This window comes from Phyllostomus discolor, chromosome 1, assembly GCF_004126475.2.
Source record: "Phyllostomus discolor isolate MPI-MPIP mPhyDis1 chromosome 1, mPhyDis1.pri.v3, whole genome shotgun sequence".
NCBI classification, from domain to species: Eukaryota; Metazoa; Chordata; class Mammalia; order Chiroptera; family Phyllostomidae; genus Phyllostomus; species Phyllostomus discolor.
Genome location: NC_040903.2, coordinates 59,496,273 through 59,517,844, shown reverse-complemented (window position 1 = coordinate 59,517,844; position 21,572 = coordinate 59,496,273). Strand labels below are relative to the sequence as shown.

The window sequence follows — 21,572 nt, the reverse complement described above, 5'->3', positions numbered from 1 at the left end:
CAGCACAAACCACACCTGGGGGCTCATTTAAAATCCCAGTAGGAGCTAGTGTACAACTCAGCCAGCCTATCTTTAGCATGGGCCCTATCTCTGTGGACTTGGGGGTATGGAGAGGGTCACAGGTTTTTGGAAGAATAAAAAGTTTCACTTCTGACATTTTATAAAGTAACTGTTAGACCCAAACACCTTGACTTCACTTCTCTTCCTCTCCTGGAATGTTTCTGATGTTTTACTGTTGTTTATGGAACCAGTGGGAGAGAGGCAAAATGAGTGGAAAGCAGTTTCATTTTCCTTCTCTACCCCTTCAAATCAGGTCTCTGGCCACCTGTTTCTCACCTCCTAAGAGAACTCTTAGGGAAGTGCTATGACTGACTATTCTTTTTAACTCTTAGATAATAACAAAACTGTATAAAGAAAAGAAAGATAGGGGGAAAGCAAAAGTCAAAACAAAAACAAAACACCCCTAATCCCAATCCAGCCTATTCACACCCATCAAAGTGGCTGTCTTCCCAGCTCTGGCCTCTCTCACACTTGGCAGCCTGCCGGGCAGTGGAAGGGATGAGTCTGGCATCCTTTTCTAGTATCCAGAGAGTTGGTCAAATACCAGTCTAGATGTGACTGTGAAGGTATTTTTTTTAATGTTAGATGAACATTTAAATTAATAAACTGAGTAAAAAGATTAACTTCCATGCTGTGGGCAGGCCTCATCCAATCAGTTTAAAGCCTTCAGAGGAAGACTAAGGTCCCCAGGGCAAGAGGCAATGCTGTCAGCAGACTTGAACTGTAGCCTCAGCTCTTCCCTTGGTCTTCAGCCAGCTAGCCTACCTTACAGATTTCAGATTTTTCAGCCCCTACAATCATGTGAACCAATTTCTTAAAATCTCTCTCTCCAAATGTCTTACTGGTTTTGTTTCTCTGGAGAACCCTAACACAACATCTACATCTCAAGACCCTAAATTCACATCTACACCTTTAGTTCCAAGCCAACACCACAGTGTTTATTATGGTCTGTTTCCTTTCCATAGTAAACCCCCTCTCTGGCAGCAAGAAAACTGGCTCCTGTTTATGCTCAATGCACTGATGTATTTATATGCTGGAGCCTCCCTTCATGTAGCAGATCTCTTGACCACACTGTGCTACTGAGAGCTTGGCTCAGATGTAACAGAAGAGAAGGGAGGTGTGACCCAACTCAAGTCTAGCTGCCTGCCACAAAGAAAGCCAAACTCATGAGACAGTTGCTAGTGGAGAAAAAAAAGTGGTTTATTCAGATGTCTGCAGTCTGAGAAAATGGCAGGCTCTTGTTTCAAAACCCATCTTAGCATCTCAGTGCAGGCAGATATTTTCATAAGGAGGGACAAGGAAAGCAGAACATAGTTCTCCATGTGCAGACCAGCACAGTCTATTCTGATAAGGGCCTTGCAAATGACCAAGAAACGGTCTGGTGTGCATCATCCTCATCTTTGTCACCCTGGTTTTATGTCATCTTGGTTTTATGTTCCGAGGTCTCAGGAGCTGGGATGCTTGAAGGTCACAGTCTGTACCTTTTGAAGTTAATTCCTATGATTCTTATACAAACATGTGGTTCATCTATAAGCTACATATCAGAGTCAGCACTTACAGAAACAATGTCAAAAGAATGGCAGGGTGGGTTACAATTCCCCAGTGTTATAGAGGCATGCATGCCTTTGATCTTTGAATTCACAATGGCAAGAATATTTATTTTGGATTTTAATTTTTTTGGTCTTACCAGAAGAATTATTATTTGTATGTTATTTTTTCCTTTAGCACTTGAAAAGAAGAAGGGGTTAATATTACCATCAGGGGAATAACTGTTAGTTTTTTATTACTAGAATAATTTTGTGATGTCACTTGATCATGGGCAAAACCTCTTGATAGACAATATCAGGCCACATACTAGACATAATCTGGGGTGAGAAATAGACTAGAAAGTAAATTCTCAGTATTGGGTACAAAATGAGCTTGGAGTTAAATGAAAATAATGTACTCTTTTAACCCTATGCTGAGTCTTCTGGAGTCCTAGTGGTCTCAGGATCCCCAGAGGAGCAGCAGTTAGTATTGGGGGCTGCATCCTGAAGGGATAGACAGGGATTTCCTCTCCCCCAGGGCTCAGACACACACTTAGTTGATTATAGACTAAATGGTTAAATTCAATGAGTTAAGAGAAAAAGAAAAATCTAGGAATACTGTTTCCTTCCACATGGGTGACATCCTTCACTCAGTGATATGATTATGATCTTGGAAGAAAAGAGTTGGTCAACCTTGGCCATCCCTTTCCTTTTCCTTTGCCGCCTGGGATGAGCACTGCAGAAGCACGTGCTGAGCCCTGGCAGGAAGAGACCTGCCCAGCCACTGCTCCTCTAATGGAAGTCAAGTCTGCCTAATTCTGGGGTTTGGCACTAGGTAGTCTGTTTCATTAGTAAAACAGATGATCTCCATCTGCTGGCTCCTTGACTTTATTTTCGAATGGTCCAGAACCTGGGTAAAAAAGTGGGTATTGTTTGTCAAGTCTCCTCAACACACCAAAAATATTTGTCTTTCAAGGTTGAAAATCTGAGCATATCATGAAAACTGCTTAGAATTCGTTGATGTCTTCAAGATAAAATATTAATTCTGTAGCTTCACTGTCCTGTGTCACTCCTCACCACTTTCCCTAGCCCTCTCATCTTCCAGACATACTGAGCCATTTGCAGCTCCCTGACTGGGTTTTGCACCTTAATGCCTCTACTAATGCACTTAATGCCAGTGGCTATCAAATAAGCCACTTCCTTTTCTTCCTCCTATTCTTCCCTCAGCTCACCAAAACTTCATCACCTGTCATCCTTCAAGTCTTAACTCAAGAATCACTTCCTCTCAAAAGTCTTCCTGCAATTGCCAAGAGGCAATTCTTCTTTTTCTCTCTCTTTAGAGAGAGAGGAAGAGGAGAGAAATATTGGTGTGAGAGAGAAACATCAATCGGTATTCTCTCATATGTGCCCCAACTGGGGACTGAACTTGCAACCCAGGCATTTGCCCTGACCTGGAATAGAACCAGTGACCTTTCCCTTTGTGGGATGCTGCCCAACCAACTGAGCCACACCAATCAGGGCAGTTGCTGAGATTCTTATCTCTCATAACCACTAGATTACAAATAACTTGAGCATAAGGGCTGCTTTTTTCTCTATTATAAAATCAGCCAATGGGTGGATGAATCAACAGTTGAAGGAAAGAGTAGTTAAAGCCCTCAGCCTTAGGCATTGTCTTTATTCTAGGAAGGTTTTACTAGAAACTCATGATCTATTTCCAGGACCATTGTGTAGGTCAAGTTCTCTTGGCACCTTTCTTGGTGTTCAGACCTTTGTTCAACAAATATTTCCTGAATACCTCTGTGTATCAGGTTCTCAAGAAGCAGAGTGCCAAGATGAATAAAACTTAGCCCATGGTCCCAAAAACAAAAAGTTTAGTGTACATACCAATCCATAAGTATGTAATTGTGACACAGTTCAGTGTGTTGGTGATCCAGGAAAGAAAGCATTCCAGTAAGAAGAGACATTATGTAAAAATTCCAGGGAGGTTACTAATAACCTGAGGTGTGCAGAAGGACACAGATGAGTGCACATAGCTCATACTGCTGGAGGGTGAAGTTTTGCCAAGAAGTGGAAAGAAATAAGAGAGGAGACATATAAGGGCCTCTGGGCCATGCTAAGGGTCTAGATGTCATCCTACAGGTATGGAGGAGGTACTGAAGGCATTTTAAATAAGGTGATGATGTGACGGGATATGTGTTTTGAAAAACCAGTCACTTGACTGGGCAGACAATGGACTTTAGGAGACCAGAAGATAACTGCTGGCCAGGCAAGCAATGTTGACTGCCTGAGCTATTCAGTGGTGAGAGAAAGAGGATGAATTTCAGAGGTACAAACTGGCAGGAAATGATAGCTCATCAAAAAATTTAAGGGTTCACTTGTTGCCTATGCCATTATCTATGGTCACAGTTTTACCAGAAACTTAGTGGTTTAACACATTCATGTATTATCTCACTGTTTCTGAGGGTCAGGAATTCAGGCATGGCTTAGGTGAGTCCTCTGCTTAAGGGCTACTAGTCTGCCAATCAAAGTGTTCAGGGCAATGGTCTCAATAGAGGCTGAACTGGGAAAGGACCTGCTTCTGCGTTCACCCAGGTTGTTGGAAGAATTCACATCCTTCTGGCTGGAGGAGTAAGGATGTCAGTTTCTTGCTGTCAGCCAAAGGTTGTCCTCAGCTCCAGAGGCTATCCACAGTTCTTTGTCCCTCCAAATGTTGGGGCTCTTAGACATGGCCTCTTGCTTCCTCCAAGCTAACAAAGGAGAAACTCTGCAAGACTGGAACTACACTCTTCCCTCATATAATCATTGTGCACTTTTGCTGTATTGTATTGATTAGAAGCAAGTTCCATGTCCTGCTCACACTCTAGGAGATAAGGGAGGTGATCACACAAGTGTGTGACCACCTGAAGCCTGGGTTGTGGTACCCAGCCTAGGGAGTGACTCCTGGTTTCCCAGGTGGGGAGACTGGCTGAATTGTTGTGCCACCAGCTAAGGCCGGATGATTCAGGAGAAAGGACAGAATTAAGGGGGAAGATGCTGTACAGAACTGGGTCATGGTGAGTTTGGGGTGACTTATAATTCTTTTCTTGTATAGACTTCAGTTTTTTGCCATTCCATATAACCAGGTTTGTTTTTTTTTCCTCACCTTCTTTTCAACATAATGTTCTTTACAAAGTTCCAGGAAGGAAATTCCTCACAATCCAAGGAAATGGCCCCTGGGTGAGGTACAAGCCCATCTGGGTTTCACAAGTCAGAGTCCAGAAAATTTAATCCCCTCTAAATATCAAAACATAATGTTTTGGAATAACTTAATTTTATGAAAAATATATACAACCTCCATAAATAAGATAATAAAACTTTATTGAATACATAAAATAAAATTCAAGTGTGTGAATCAAGAAATAATCTTGATAGATTGAATAAGTAATGAAAATTTCTTCCAAAATTTATGAGTTTCTTTTTTTTTAATTATTGATTTTAGAATAAGAAGAGAGAGAGGGATGGAGGAGGAGAGAGAGAAAGAGAGAGAGAAACATCACTTTTTTGTTCCACTTATTTATGCATTCACTGGTTGACTCTTGTATGTGCCCTGACAAGGGATCAAACCTGCATCCGTGGCCTCTCAGGATGACACTTTAACCAGCTGAACTACCTGACCAGGGACTGAATAAATTTCCAACAAAGTCAATTTTAATAAAAGTGCTAAAGGAAGTTTTTTTTGGAGTGGAAGAAAAATAAAGAAAGAAAGTTTATCTGGAAGAATAAAAAGCTAGGACATTTTTGAGAGACTCAATGAAAAACGAACTAAACTTACCATATATTATAACATATTGTAATTCTAAAAATATTTACTACAGAAAAGCAATGGAGGGCCACCACACTGTGTAGATAATGTTAACACAGAGCAACAAAACAGCCTAAGTAACTTTGACATAAACCTTATTGTTGCTAAATGATGAATACCAAACAAGGAGGCCATTAGACTGAGATGGTTCTAACACCTTAGCAGCCTAACCAAACCAAAACCAGTAAATGCCTCAAGGTTAAGAAGTAAAAACCTAAGGACAACCAATCACAAACAGCCAACTAGGCTTTTTGCAAATAAGGCAAATGCTTAAGCTATAACCAAATTGTCCTTGCTTTGTTCCTGCCTTTTCTCTATATAGGTCCTGTGGGTAGAACACTGCTATCAGTGGAACGCCACTGTTGGTGTAGTGTTCCTATTGGTAGAGCAGTCCTAACCACTTCTGGCTGGGCACTGCCCAATTTGAATAAATCTGTGCTCAATAGACTCTTAAAATTTTTAATATACCCAACTCAATTTATCTTTAAACATAAGGAAAACATCATAAATCAATAGAAAAGGAAAAGATATTCAATGAATGACATTGGAAAATCATTTATTAATTTGAAAGCTAGTGGACAGTCTCCCAGACTTTTACTCCTCCAGTCTTTCCAAGAGTTTTTAAAGTTCTCTGACCCCTTTATTAAATCCTTGTGTTTGAAATACCTATTTCCTTTTTTTTTAATGTATTTTATTGATTATGCTATTACAGTTGTCCCATTTCCCCCCTTCTCTCCCCTCCACCCTTACCCCCTCTCCCACCCATGTTCCCCCCTTTAGTTCATGTCCATGTGTCATACTTATGAGTTCTTTAGCTTCTACATTTCCCGTACTATTCTTGCCCTCCCCCTATCTATTTTCTACCTACCATCTATGCTACTTATTCTCTATACCTTTTCCCCCTCTCTCCTCCTCCCACCCCCCTGCTGCTAGCCCTCCATGTGCCCTCCATTTCTGTGGTTCTGTTCCTGTTCTAGTTGTTTACTTAGTTTCTTTTGGTTTTGCTTTAGGTGTGGTTGTTAATAATTGTGAGATTGCTGTCCTTTTACTATACATGTCTTTTCTTTATCTTCTTTTCTTAGATAAGTCCCTTTAGTATTTCATAAAATAAGGGCTTGGTGATGATGAACTCCTTTAACTCAACCTTATCTGAAAAGCACTTTATCTGCCCTTCCATTCTAAATGAGAACTTTGCTGGATAGAGCAATCTGGGATGTAGGTCCTTGTCTTTCATGACTTGGAATATTTCTTTCCAGCCCCTTCTTGCCTGTAAGGTCTCTTTGGAGAAATCAGCTGACAGTCTGATGGGAACTCCTTTGTAGGTTACTGTCCCCTTATCTCTTGCTGCTTCTAGGATTCTCTCCTTTGTTTTTACCTTGGCTAATGTAATTATGATGTGCCTTGGTGTGTTTCTTCTTGGGTTCAGCTTCTTTGGGGTTCTCTGAGCTTCTTGGATTTCTTGGAAGACTGTTCTCTTTGCCAGATTGGGGAAGTTCTCCTTTATTATTTGTTCAAATACGTGCTCAATCTATTGCTTTTCTCCTTCCCATTCTGGTACCCCTATAATTCGGATGTTGGAATGTTTAAAGGTGTCCTGGATGCTCTTAAGCTTTTCCTCGATTTTTTGAATTCTTATTTCATTATGCTTTCCTGCTTGGTTGATTCTATCTTCCTTCTGGTCCACTGTATTGTTTTGAGACTCAGATTCCTTCCTTTCACTATTGGCTCTCCTCTGCGTATCTTCCTGCATCCCTTTTATGGTAACCTGCATCCTTTCATCTAAATTGCGCCCAAAATCAATCAATTCCATGAGCTTTCTGATCACCAGTGTTTTGAACTGTGCATCTGATAGATTGGCTATTTCTTGGTTGCTCAAAAGGATGAGTCCTGGGGGACTGATCTGTTCTGCTGGAAATATGTCTTATATCTTTCCCTATCTCTCCTTTTTTTTTTCCGGTTGCTCTTGTTATGGTGGGGGGCGGAGCCTTAGGTGTTCACCGGGGCTGGGCACCCCGGTCGCTAGATTGTGATGTTATATGTGGGGGCAGGGGTGGGGGTGAACAATGGCGGTAGTTCCGTTTTCCTGGGCTCAGACCCTTCTTAGGGATCCTGGGCTGTGAGCTCTGCCTTGCTCCACAATCGCTGCCTCACTGGGTCCGCCAGCCGCAGCTTATGTACTCAGGGATCACCGCTGCGTTCTTGCGCCCTAATGGCTGTCGCACTGATTTCGCGCCAAATTTTCCCTGACCTCCACACGCCGCCAACATGTGCCAGCCCCGCGCCCGCCTGGCTCGTCTTCTCCTACCAGTCTGGATGTACGGGTCTACTTCAACTTCTTGGCTGTCCAACTTCCATTCAGATAAATCCTCTGTCAGTTCTGAGTGATATTCTGTCTGTAAAATTATTGTTGTTCTAATCTTGGTTGTGCGAGGAGGTACAGTGCATCTACCTATTCCTCCATCTTGCCGGAAGTCGAAATACCTAAAGTATTTTCTATCTTTTTACCTGAATCTGAGCTAATACATTTTTAGAAAATATTTTCTTTTACCTTGAAATGTACACAATACTATAGTAACACACAAGAAATTGTTTTTAAAGTTAAATGGATTTAGACTTTTGCCCCATAGCTGAAAAAGTACTCATACCTGTATCATTAACTGAACTCCAGGTGGCAGCAGAGAGTTATTTACACTTAATCAAAAATTACATTTTAACCAAAAGTGTACACTTTGGTTGTTTTTTTTCAATACTGTTCTTTTCTTTCGTATGACTAAGCCCTGTTTTACAAACTGGGTGGCCAGAATTAGGAAGGCTCTCTGAGGTCATACCAAAAAGCCAAAGCAAAGATTCAAATAATGACTTTTGTATCATTAAAACAATTATTAAATTAGATAAATCAACTAACCACAACTAATATACTGTTGGCGAAGCATAGTTAACCAGCATATGTTTACAAAAAACTGATGAATATAAAGCACTTAACTATTTTAGGACTTCTGCTCTTAGAAGTATAAAAAGTATATATAAAGAACCATAGTCATTTAGCCACATTTTTAGAACATCTGATATACATTAGAAGTATATCAGTGTTCCAGAAATCACTGAAGACAGAAAGTACTATGAAAGCATGTTAAAAAAAATTCATGGAATTCTGAATTACCCTCGCAATGTAAACAACAAAGATTCTAGATAACATAGGTAAAATACACCTATAAACACATGGTAAGGGATATTGAGGCCAAAACAAGACTGAAGTGTGCATACTGAAGCCAGCCTTCACTCCTGTGCATTGGTGAACCAGGAGAATTGGAACCTTGGTTTACACCTCTTTACAGGGCACTGAGAAGAGACATCGCCTAGGTGTTCCTCAGCATGGCAATTCTAAGTAAGGTTGAGATACCTGAGGGCCACCCCTTCAGTGCAAGAACAAACTAGAAGTAACCACCTGGAACTCTATACCTGCTCCCACCCCACTGAAAGTGAAATTTCCTGTGTCTGGAAACTTGGTTCCAAATATAGGGAGGGAAAAAATTTCTTATAAGCATAAGATGGCCCACGCAGTTTTATGGCCCAAAGTCATACATCTAGCTGAGAATTAGATTAAAGTGGTCACATATCCAGGAGTATCACAAAGGCAAATATAAATATTCTCTGCTATAACCCACTTCTATTTCAGACTTCACAGAAGTCCCACAAAAATATGAATTCACAAAAATCATGAAACCCAAAAGTAAAAGATACATCATAAGCGACAGCCAGTACTTATCACACACTCAAAGATGGAAGTTATGGAAATTGTGAAACATAGAATATAAATCAATAATATTTAAATATGTTTATTTAAACACATAAGAATAACCATACTGAAATTATGAACAAAAAGCAAGAGTTGTAGAAACAAAATTAAATAACCAAGCATAGAGCATCAAATAGAATTCCTAGTCATGAAAGACATGTGACATTTAAAAACTCAATGAAAATGGATAAAATAGTAATAAAAATATGTAATGGGATTTAAAATATAGGATTAAGATATAAAACATCAATAAGGCATATATTATTAAGCCTTTATTCCACCAGACTTTTGAGTTTAAATGAAATAGACAAGGCCCTGGAAAAATATTTCATTATATCTAACTCAAAAGAAATAGAAAACCCAAAGAGTCCTATAATTGTTAAGGGAACTGAATGAGTCCAAAATATGTCAATCAATCAATCTCTCCAGGCCCAGCTGGATCCTCTGGCAATCCTAAATATTAAAGGAAGAAAAATTTCTAATTTTATGCCAGTGCTCCTAGGGAACAAACTAGGCACAACAGTCCAACTCATTTTGTGAAGCTGCCATAACCCTGATACCAGACCCAGCAAGGACAGCAAAACAACAAAAACAAACAAACAGGTTGCCTCACTGATGAATGTAGATTTAAAATATCCTAAGCAAAATATTAACACATTAAATTCAACAACAATTTTTTAAAAGATTTTATTTATTTATTCTTAGAGAGAGGGTAAGGAAGGGAGAAAGAGAGGGAGAGAAACATCAATGTGTGGTTGCCTCTCGTATGCCCCCAACTGGGGACCTAGACTGCAACCCAGGTATGTGCCCTGACTGGAAACTGAACTAGTAACCCTTTGGTTTACAGGGTAGCACTCAATCCACTGAGCCACACCAGCCAAGGAAAATGTTTTAAAAAATACATATCACAACCAAGTTGGGTTTATACAAAGGAAGTTTGATTTAACATTAAAAATTCAATTAGTTTTATCACATTATTAATTATAAATAGGTTAAGAAAAAAAATCAAATAGCTTCTCAGTAGATGCATAAGATTCACATTTTATAAAATTGAAATGCATTCATGATTTGTTTTAAAAAGTCTCAGCAGAAGAAATAGCCTGAGAGTATCTACAGCAAGTATTATGCATAATATTGAAACATTATATTCATTCCCTGTAAGATTAGTTATAAAATAAGTATACATGCTGTCATCACTTTATAAGATTGTTGATATTTAATCTTTTTGACTCCAAAAATATCAATCTCATATGGTTCAACATAATAAAAATTGATAATGATTACAGAGATCTTAAAAGCACTTGATCATATCTGAATTCTGCAGTCAGGAGACAGAGAGCTGTGCACCTAAATACTAAGATAGGAGAATTAGAAGCCCCAGTAGCCTAATGGATAAGGTGTTGGCCTCCTAAATACTAAGATAGGATAATTAAGGGACAGAAAAAAATACCAAGGAGTGCTGTGAATATGTGAAAGTGTTTGTTTATTTAACAAGAGCTAATATTGCACATATCATGTGCCAGGCACCCTTTGAGTGCTTCACAAAGATTGGTTCATTTCATCCTCAGGGCAGGCCTATGAGGCAGGTACTTCTGTGATCCTCATTTGTCAGGTATGGAAACTGAGACAGAGAGATTCAGTACTTTGCCTGAGGTCACAGAGCAATTAAGGGGCAGGGCAGGATTTGAACCCAAATAGCCTGACTCTGGAGTCTTTTTTTAAAAACATACACTATGCTAACTCTCAGCTACAATGTTATACTGTGCTGCCCAAACCATTAGAGAAGTAATCTATCCAACAAATGCATTTAAGAAATTGGTTATTGATGTGAGTGTAAAGATACTGTTCCAGTTATCTATTTATTGCTGCATTTCCTCAAACTTATTAGCATAAAACAACAATGTATTGTGTTCACAAACTCCATGGGTCAGGGAGTTAGGATGGCTTTTCTCTGCTCCATAATGTCTGGATGGGAAGAATGAATGGCTGGAGACTCGATGATTTGAAGGCTAGGCTCAATTGGGTTTGCAGGCCAAGCACCCCATGTAGACCCTCAAAATAGCTGGGGGTTCTTACACCATGGCAGCTGGAATCAGAGGGTAGATTCCAGAAGACAAAGATTCCAAAAGTATAAAGATATAGTTGCAAGGCTTCTTTTGATCTGGCCTCCAAAGTCATGCAGCATTATTTCCTCCACATTCTGTGCTTATGAACAAGTCACTGGATCCAGCCCTGATTCAGGGGAGGGGAATTATACTCTCCCTCTGGTAGGGGAAGAGCAAGGTCACACTGTAGAGGAACAGGTGTTTGGGATATGTCAAGGCCACCTTTGGAAACGCAACTGGGTATAGGATCAGAGGTTGTTGACAGAGCAATGGGTCCTGGGATAGATATTCTCAGCTGCAGGTAACTGAATGGATAGCTGACAGTGGCTTAAACACTCAGAGTGTTATGAACTCATGAAATAAAAGGGCCAGAGGGAGGGCAAGTCCAGAGTTACTTTAGCTGTTCAGTGATGTCATCAGTGTCCCCAACGCTTTCTGCCTTTCTACTTTGCCACACTTAGCACATCGAAAGTGTCTCAGCCTTTGGTTTTAGGATGGCTGCAGCAATTCCAAGCATCAGAAGATGTAACAAGGTCAAGCAAAGAAAAAGAAGGGTATTTTTTCCCCATGAGTCTCATTTGATTAGAGAGAACAACCTGTTCCCCAAATGTCACAGTCAATTTAAGTTCAGGTCCTATTGTTCAGGGACCTGACCTTGCCCATGTTTATGCCATAGCTGGAAAGGTACCTGGAAAAGAAAAGATCTAGCATTTTGGCTTGTAGAGTAAGAAGGGCTTCTGCTAATGGAAAGAAGGAGGAGGGAGAATGACTGTTGAGTGACCAGTATCTGCCACAAGTATAGGCAACCATCCATTCATTTTGCAGTTCTTAGCTGATTGCTAATTACGTACCAGGCACAGTGTTAAGAGAAGCAGGGCACCACAGTGAATAACACAGACAACATACCTGATAAGGCTTACAGTTTGGCACAGAACAGAGACATGTAACAAGGAATTATATCATTAAACACAAATGTGTTAAGTGCTATGAAAATAAGTATGCAATCAATACACAATTTGCTGGAATAAAAAATATTTCTTTATGGGCACATATTGAAATGAAAGAAGACGTTAATAACTACTAGAAGAAGTACAAGGTCTTTACGAAGCCTAAAAAGTAATCATTGAAATCTATGAATTTTTCCATTATGTAGGGGAGTGAAGCACCAGTCTGGCAGGTAGAAGTGTCCTCATCATTAGAAAAGTTACTCCATCGAGAGCCACAGATGATTTAATGGGATTTACTATGGACCCAATGAACTCTCTCCTAACACTATCTGACCTTCTGCTATTCAAGTGCATGTTCACCGAGCTGGATTACTTCATCACCTGCCCAGCACTTCGGATACCTGATTGGAATTTTCCAGTATCTGGAAGGTTATATCCACCACCATAATGTGTTATTTTGTTCAATTTAATGTGAGCATGAACAATATTAGGCCTAATCCCTTTTCAGGAACCTGAAAACTGAGAAAACAGATCTTCAAAGGTAAGCATTGGATGACAAAAGGAGATCTATGGAAAGTAACTTCATAGGGTGATCTGATCATAAATTCCTGACTGGGCAGGTCATGGTGAGTAGTCATAGCCCAGTCATACAACGTTTAATAAAAGGTTTATCTTTACTTCAAGCAAGCCACAGCCATTGTTTCTGTGCATCTAGGTTAACTGCACCTTTGAAATAAACTGTAATCACCCTCAAGAGCACATAATTTTGTTAACCTATAATCCAATCACCACCTTGCTTTCTCCCACCTCTACATAATATTTCTTACATTCCCCCTTTCATTTTAAATGTATAAAAGTAGCTACAAAACTATCATTATGAAGAGCATTTGAGATCTTGCTCACTGGCATATGTCATCAGTTTTTCTCAAATAAACTCTTATAAAAACTATCTACAGGTTTGAATTCTTTTACATCAATGTAACGCAGACTGGCAAGCCATAGTGAGCTACACTCTGTTCACTTCCAAGATACAAAGCTGGCCTTGCTCAGGACAGCACTAAAAACTCACCCTGTACATTCCTCTGATAATAGCTATGGCATCTGCCAACTGCTGATTGTAGCATTTTCTTATGTGATCCTCATTCTGCAATCCAAAAATAAGTACAGTGAGCACCACAATGCATTTCTGAAAACAACTCTCATACCTACTATGGAGGAACTCAGTATAAAACCATTCAAATCATCACAATCCCTTGAAAACTTTATTTTATAATCATTTCTCCTATGCTACAGCTATTATAATACATTCCATTTTTTTTACTTGCATTTAACCAAAGCAATAGAGTCTACATGGATAAAATAAGTGAAAATTACCATATTTTGCCATGTAAAATGCACACCTTTATGCCCAAATTTTTTAGGGAAAAATAAGAATGTGCATTATGCATGGGTATAATGATTATATACCAAGAGTATAATAATCCCATGTATAATGCGCACAAAAATGTGGGTGTGTATTATACACAGCAGAATAGTACTTAATTTTGGCAGCTCAGTTCCTATAGATCAGGGATAATAGCATTTCCATTTTAGGATATTAAAGGGCTTGAGAAAATTGATTTAGAAGGCTTATGGTACTTAAAATGCTGTGGTCAACAATAGGCGGAGTTGGATTTTTTGTTTTACAACAGAGAAGTAAGAGTGATGCCTATTCATAATGACAGATAAATATGCTAATTTGGCCAAAGATTTTAAGAAATTCCTCAAAGCAGCAGAGTTTTCTTGCCTTTGGCTCCCAAAAGCCATTAAAGCACAAGAGCACATAAAATTGCAGCTGAGAGCCAGGTCATCAAACTGGCCTGGAACCTAAACTCAGCAGTTTTAAAGTGGTGATTCTGAGCAAGTTAATTAACCTTTCTGTGCCTCAGTTTCCTCATCTATAAAAGAGGGATAATGGTACTACTTCATAAGGATAGTATGAGGATTAAATAAATTCATATACAGAGTATTTAGAAAAGTTCCTGACACACAGCAAAGCTGTATGTATTATATAGCTCTACATAGCTCTATGTTGCTATTATATGGGACACAAACATGCAAATTAAATTGCCCTCAAAAGTTGCAAGTTCAAAACTGTAGTGCCTACATATCTAAGCACAAGATTAATACACACACACACACACACACACACACGAGAGTACTTCTACCTGTTGATAATGTTTTTCTATCATTACGATCCTGTCGTGTAGAGCAGTAAAGAGATTGAAAGACTCCTCTTTAAGACGGTCCTCAAACTTCAATTGAAGCAATTGTTTCAGGAACCCAAAATCTACCTGAAGGGATTTAATAATCTAAAAAAAAGAAAAACATACATTATTCAGAGTACGGGTCCTCTCTGTTGAAACTGTAACACCATGCCTAGTTTTTGGCATGTAACCTGGGTACCTGGTCAGGGGATTGTTCTGTCTTTTTAATTTTTAAAAATTTTTATTGATTTTTTAGAAAGAGAGAGGAAAGGAGAGAGAAACATCAATTTGTTGTTCAACTTATTTATGCCTTCATTGGTGGATTCTTTCATGTGCCCTGATGGGGGATCAAACTCACAACCTTGGAGTATTGGGGAAATCTTTAATCAACTGAGCTACCTGGCCAGAACTTGGACTGCCTTTTAAGATTAGCTGTCAGATACTGTGTATACAGTATTGGGAAGTGCTGCTAAAGGATTAGAAGCTAATGGAATAAGAGAGAGGAGGTTCCTAGTAATCTACTCTCATACAGAATTAAACACCTGTGCTAACAATGATCTTTTGTCATACCCCAAAATGTATAGTTTTAAGATGTGAAATTTGGATCAGAAGAGATGGGCTAAGTCACTATTTGTTATGAATCGACTAGCCAACCACTTAAATGTATAACCAGTGTGTTGATCATTATTATTTGTGATCATTAAAAGACAATGTATTTTTATTTCCCACCATCCATTTAAAATGTATTCCTAGTTAATCTGTCCCTGTCCTGAATGAAAACTTTAGGCAATCTCATTACTTTTTGTTCATTCTTGAGAACAGAAGTCCTACCATCACTCGAATCACAACCTCAAAAATATCTTTTGGAATATGACCACTATGAGTTAATATGACCACTTCTAACTTCATTCACGGGTAAGGCTTCTCTCTGCACACCAAGAGATTAGGGCAGTAGCTGCCTGTCTTTAAGGGAAAGAGTGTGATTCATTCTTGAACTCTCTCCTATCTCACCTCTCCTTTCACACTCCAGTTGTTGGGTCTCCAGCATGGACAAGGTCAAGGAGATAAAGGAGCATGGCTGTTCCTGCACGGTGGGGTGGCTTCACCCCCCAGGACCGGCAGGTCAAGAGAACTAACTTTCTTCCCTTGGGCACTGACATGGCTTCTCCAGAGATTCCCATTGCTGGGACCCTCTTCCCCGCCAGGACCCTTTCTCCTGTGGATGCATAGTGACCCAAGCAGATGCTTCCCTACTATGGTGATCATGGCTGCCCCTTCCTCAGTCCCTGTGAATCTGGAGTTCTCTTTTTTTCTTTTCCTGCCATTGGTGGTCCTCTGTCTTCCTAGACCACTGTACTGAATAGGACCCAGAATATCCCACATTGGTTAGCACTCTTGCTCTTTCTTCTTCTCCTCCCCCTTTTTCCCTTCCCCTACTCTCCCTTTTCCCTTTCCTCCCCCTCTTTCTCCTCCTCCCCCTTGTCTTCCTTCTTCTTCTCTCTCTCATAGACCTCATCTGGTCCACAGAAAACAATCACTCTGAAGTGTAGACTGATCCCAAATTAGCCACTCTGTCTTATTGTCACAACACACTTTAGCTTTTTTACACACAGATCAAGCACTAGTCCTCTATGTTTTCCAATAACAGAAAAAAAATTTCAAGTTCCATAGAAGCCTACCTTACTAGCTGTCAGCAGAGGACGATCACTTCTGCTCCCCCATTCCCGACCAAGAGCACGGCAATTGTGCTTTCTAAAGAAACTGCTCCAGTGATTTTTTTCTCTTCACCTCTTGATTCCCTTTTTTATTGCCCTTGATCTGATTTAAGAGCTAAGAGTCACTGGTCTGGTGTGCAACATTCCCTTTCCAAATTCTGCAAATGGAATCTAACTCACACTCACTTTAGAATTTGATGCTTAGAAAGAATCACACTTTAGTATCCTCATGCTCTGTGCATTGTTTTATTTTGCAGGTAAGGATATCAAGACTTTGAGAGGTTAAGTAACATACTAGTCTAATATTATGTGGCTGAATAAGAGAAAAGCCCAGATTTGAATGACACTGACTCATATTCCTTTCTCTTTATATAAGGGTACTACGTTAAGAAATCATTAAAAAATATATCTTAGAGCAAGTGAAGTCTTAAGAATCTCCTTTAATTGCAGGAACAAGTAGAGATGACTTTGCCTTTAGAAGAACCAGCCCTACAGCTTTGCCAACAAGAACCGGACTCCTTGTTCTGAAGAAGGGAGGCTCAGGGATCCCAGTGTGGTCAAACAAACTCCTGCTGGACCACAGGCTCCCTTTGACACTATATAAACTCTAGATATATGACCAAAACACAACCAACAACTCAAAGACGCTAGAGAATAAAAAGGAAAGAAGGAAGGAAGGGAGAGGGAGTGGGGGAGGGAAGTTAACACATAGAAAGTGCATGTAAACTGTGTCTTTAAGAAGGTTCCCAAAAGCAGCCAGATAACATTTCCATCTAAATTCTATTGACCACAACTTAGTCATCTTAGACATCCTTAGCTGCAAGGGAATAGTTATAAAATTTTCCCAAAAGCATTTAAAAAGACAACAAATTGGCAAGTATGTAAGAAAAGAGACAGCCTCAGATGTTAACTAGTGGGAGTGTAAATTGGTACAAACTCTATGCAGGGCAATTTGGCAATATCCTTCCAAATGACTAATGCATACATCCTCTGACTCAAAAATTCCACTTTTAAGAATTTCCACCACAGATTTGCTGGCATATGAGTATGTACAGAATTATCACAGTAAAAGATTTGAAATGACCAAAATGTCCATCAATAGAAGGATAGCTAAATAAATATGCATGTTTCTGTGATATGATGCACTTGTGAAATAAACGAGGAAATCTTATAATGGAATGATTTTCAAGTTCTATTGTTAAGTGAAGAAACAGAAACAAAGTACACAAGAGTATTTATAGTAGTGGGATACCATCCTATGTGACAGCTTTATTGATTAGGGAATTTAATAATAACTCTTGATATCTGACATACATGAAATGTTCTATTTCTTTACAGTCAAAAAAGTTCCAAAGGGATGATCTGACAAAGTTATATGTTAGGTAACATAATTATTTGTTATATTATTCTCTTCTTTCTACAATTTTTAAAAAGTATCATACATAGAAAATGTTCACAGATGTCAAATTACAAAAAGAGTAGCAAAACACCTCACTAAAGTACATAAGCACAACATAAATATGACATAAATATAAGTAATGGTTCATATTGATAATTTTTTTAAATCCTCACCCAAGTATATGTATTGATTTTAGAGAGAGAGAGGAAGGGAGAAGGAGAAAGAGAGAGAGAGAGAGAGAGACATCAATTGGTTGCCTTACATAAATGCCCTGACAGGTGATTGAACCCACAACCTAGGTATGTGCCCTGACTGGGAATTGAACCCGTAATGTTTTTGGTGTATCGGACAATAGTCCAACCAACTGAGCCACCCAGCCAGGGTCTTATTGAAAAATTTTAAAAGCACAACTGTCATCCAATTCAGTTTGTAAAGGATGCTAATATTTTTAATTTTTTAATCATTTCAGTTCATCAAAAAAGAGACATAAAGGCAATTAATACTTAAAAAATTACCTCAGAAGTTTCAAATTAATCCAGATTTACCTGCATTAGCTCTTGTGTAGATGAGCTTAACTCTTTTAATGGCATAATTTCATTGGAATCCGTTTGAGTAGCATGGTCTGTGCTGAAAAAGCCAACTTTCAAATCGTCTGATATTTTAAGTCTACAAAAAGATTAAATGCGCTTTATGTAGCAGATATTTCCTTAAATATATATGTTAGTGAATATATTTTTATATAAATCATACTATATTTTAAAGACGGATTAGTAAAGTGAGGACACCTCTGAATCACCTGCTGATAATTCGGGGTTTTCACCAGGACTCTGATGGATTATCCTATTCCCTGGACTGTGGCCTTTTGCTCCACTGATACTCATTTCCATTTTCTGAGATCTGATCAATTTATAAGCCCCCTTTTAAGTATCTTATCTACTGTTTTATGTGTGCTACCACTTGAAACCATTATAAATTAGGCACAGGCATATCAAGAAAAACTAGTTTAAGATGGTGGTTCTCAAAGTGTCGTCTGAGGACCCCAGAGACACCAAGACTCTCAGGGAGCTCCCAAGGTCAAAATCATTTTCATAGTAATATTAAGATTTTGTTTGCCTTTGCACTATCATTCTTTTACAAGGGGCCAGTAGGGTTTTCCAGAGGCAGCAGGGTATATATGACTGCATGGCAGATTGAATGAGAATTCAGGTATTTTACATTAAGCCAGGCATTGAAAAGAGTTGCAAAAACCTAAAAAAGTGACACTAGTTTTATTAAAGCTTTTGGTTTGAAGAATACAGTTTGTTTTTCTGTGAAATGTTACTTATATTAACACAGAATTGATTTATCATAATTTTAAATGATCACTAGGAATAGCGAAAACATAAATTAAAGTTCTTTGAGGTCCCCAACTTTTAAGACTTGTAATGAGGTCCTGAAACCAAAAGTTTTGAGAACTGCTTCTTTGTGATGATCACATAACTGTATTGTATTTGATTTTCAAAGTCAGTTCTTAAAAAATCTGAGCAGGCCAAGAGCAAGTATTTGTAAACTCCTCTTACCGACCTTTAATGACAAGCATTTCAAACAATAACAAGAAGGGCAATATTGTGGATGCAGTCTTTCTTTTTGAGGTTGATGAAACTTACCACAACTATTGGTTTATAAAATGTCAGCTAAAAAAAAGAAAGCTATAAAAGCTCAAGTGGAATTGTTGTTGGTGGAAATCAGGCTCTGTGGTGCGGTTTATTGATGATATTCAATTAAGGGGGTTCCCCTCCTGACTTTCCAGTGTCCCATCTCTGTCCATCTCACCACGGAGAAAGTCCAATCTTGTCTTCAGTAGGGCCAGGATGAAGGCCACTGCCCAGAGTTTATACTCCGTATTAAAGTCCAGTCCAGCATCTGGCTAGTTTAGCATGTGTTTGCATCTGCAATCTGTTTCAGGTTCCCTCCTGGAAGCAGCGTGTGGAGTTGCATGTCCTTGGGCCACATGGCCATGCAGAGAACAAGTGTGTGTACCATCCAAGTGCAGGCCATGAGCAAGAGAGAGTGAATGTCTTTGTTTCCCAGGGGTTACAACCAGGAGCTTGGGTTTGGGACTGACCAGGTGCTTTCTCAAAAACACCAATCAACTTCTCAAATTTCTATGGGCTTTGCATGGGTTTACACCTTCTAGTTAGGCCTCTATGATCCTGAACCTCCCCCTGTGCCTCCCAACAATCTGGTACTGCAGAGGAAAAGGGAGGAGTGTTAATCCCCGTGGCGCAGAAATGCTGTAATCCCCCAGGGTGTGCAGCTTTAGTTTCCTGGCTAGCAAGCGGGCCTATGCTTCCCATTTTATTAAGTTGAATATCTAGTTCCCTTTGCTCTCTTTCCTTTATTAATGTCTAGTTAAATACCAGTGGTAACAGAATTACCAGACTTTTCAGTGCCTTCTCTGTAGACACTGTGTCTGCACTTCTGTCTACACAGGGCTCCCAGGGGAGAGGTTTTCTCTGTGACTGTGGACATTGCCACATGCAGAAATGATGCCAAGAACTGCCACAATTATCTGGTGGCAAAGCCAGGACATAGATAATGAGCTTTTAAAAAGATGAAAATCATTTTGACTGATGACTTTGTATAAATTTTGACTCAACTAACTCTGAAACCTGTCATACCTCTGGTCTTCCTGCAACATCATATAATAAATGCACCTGGTGAGAGTTTCTATCAACCGATATTCTAGCTATGTGACATAGCATAATTACTTAAACTTTCTGTGCCTTAGTTTCCTCTTATGCAAAATAATAGTGCTCATTACATACAGTCATTGTCAGGATTAGTGTGTTAACACTTAGAAGTACTGTGAATGGTGCATGTCACATAGTAAGCCCTTCAGCAGTGTTACCCGTTATTGATGCTGTGGTAGTGGTGATTATGACTATGACTACTACGCTGTAAAATATCATCATTTTTTCATCATGTTTGGAGAATACTATTAAGGCATAGCAATATTCATCTAAGAAAGACTACTTAAATTTTTTAAACTTTTAAATATTCAGAATAATGATTTGCTAATAATGTCACTGAATTTTCAACTGATCTTCCACACACATTAAGTATACTGATGATAGATCTTGTCAACAGTATGATATGGGTGGGGAGGGAGCATTAGTAATGTAGATCTCAATTTCAATGAAAATTTCTAGTGTTTTTCCACAGAAAATTGTATTTTAGGTTGGGTTTAATTTATTGCAGCAAGCTATATTCTATCTCACTAGCCCAGTACTATTCAGAGAGGAGGTATGGGCCCTGAGTGTCCCTGTACCTTCTTTCCACACAGGCCAAGACTGGGAAGTCCTGACCGTGCTTTCCACAGGCCGTTCTCCAGAGCTGTGTTTACAGTGAGCATCCTTGAGGACGAGATCATGTTTTCCTCCCACCAAAAAAAAAAAAAAAATAGCTATGGTGGCAGAGATGGAGTTCAACAGCATGGTCTTCCCCTTACCAAAGCAGGCCTGGATGAGACAAGCATTGAGTGCCTAATCAGTCAACAGCAAAGATCAATACTGAGTCCCTAATATGGAAGTATTAACTGATGAGCAGGGATAGTCAGCCACTTGGTGGCAAGTTGATAATACTGACCCTCTGAGACAGACATATATTCAAGATACTAATTTGTATTCCTTGAACATAATGCATCTGCCAGAACCACCATCTATTGATAAAGCATTACAGAATGCTTTATTTACCATCATGACATCATACATAGCATCATTCCTGATCAAGGTACTAATTTCATAACAAAATAGTGCAGCAACAGGCTAATGCCAGTGGAACTGCCTGGTGTTATCACATGTCCCATCACCCTATAGTGGCTGGCCTAGTGGAAAGGTAGAATAGTTTATTGAAGATTCACTTATGGCAGTTGAGAGCCTGATCCATGAAAGGATGT

At 39.2% G+C, this 21,572-nt stretch overlaps 1 protein-coding gene across 1 annotated transcript in view; it reads right to left on the bottom strand.

The window, feature by feature from the left end:
* Window positions 1-21,572, bottom strand: part of C1H10orf67 (chromosome 1 C10orf67 homolog) — a 99,026-nt gene that overhangs the window by 70,597 nt on the left and 6,857 nt on the right. Inside the window, exons 2-4 of the mRNA XM_036023324.1 lie at window positions 18,181-18,301; window positions 14,483-14,626; window positions 13,345-13,419 (exon numbers count right to left, since the gene is read on the bottom strand). Of these exons, the coding sequence (XP_035879217.1) occupies window positions 13,345-13,419; window positions 14,483-14,626; window positions 18,181-18,301 (340 nt within the window). The remainder of the gene's footprint in view (window positions 1-13,344; window positions 13,420-14,482; window positions 14,627-18,180; window positions 18,302-21,572) is intronic.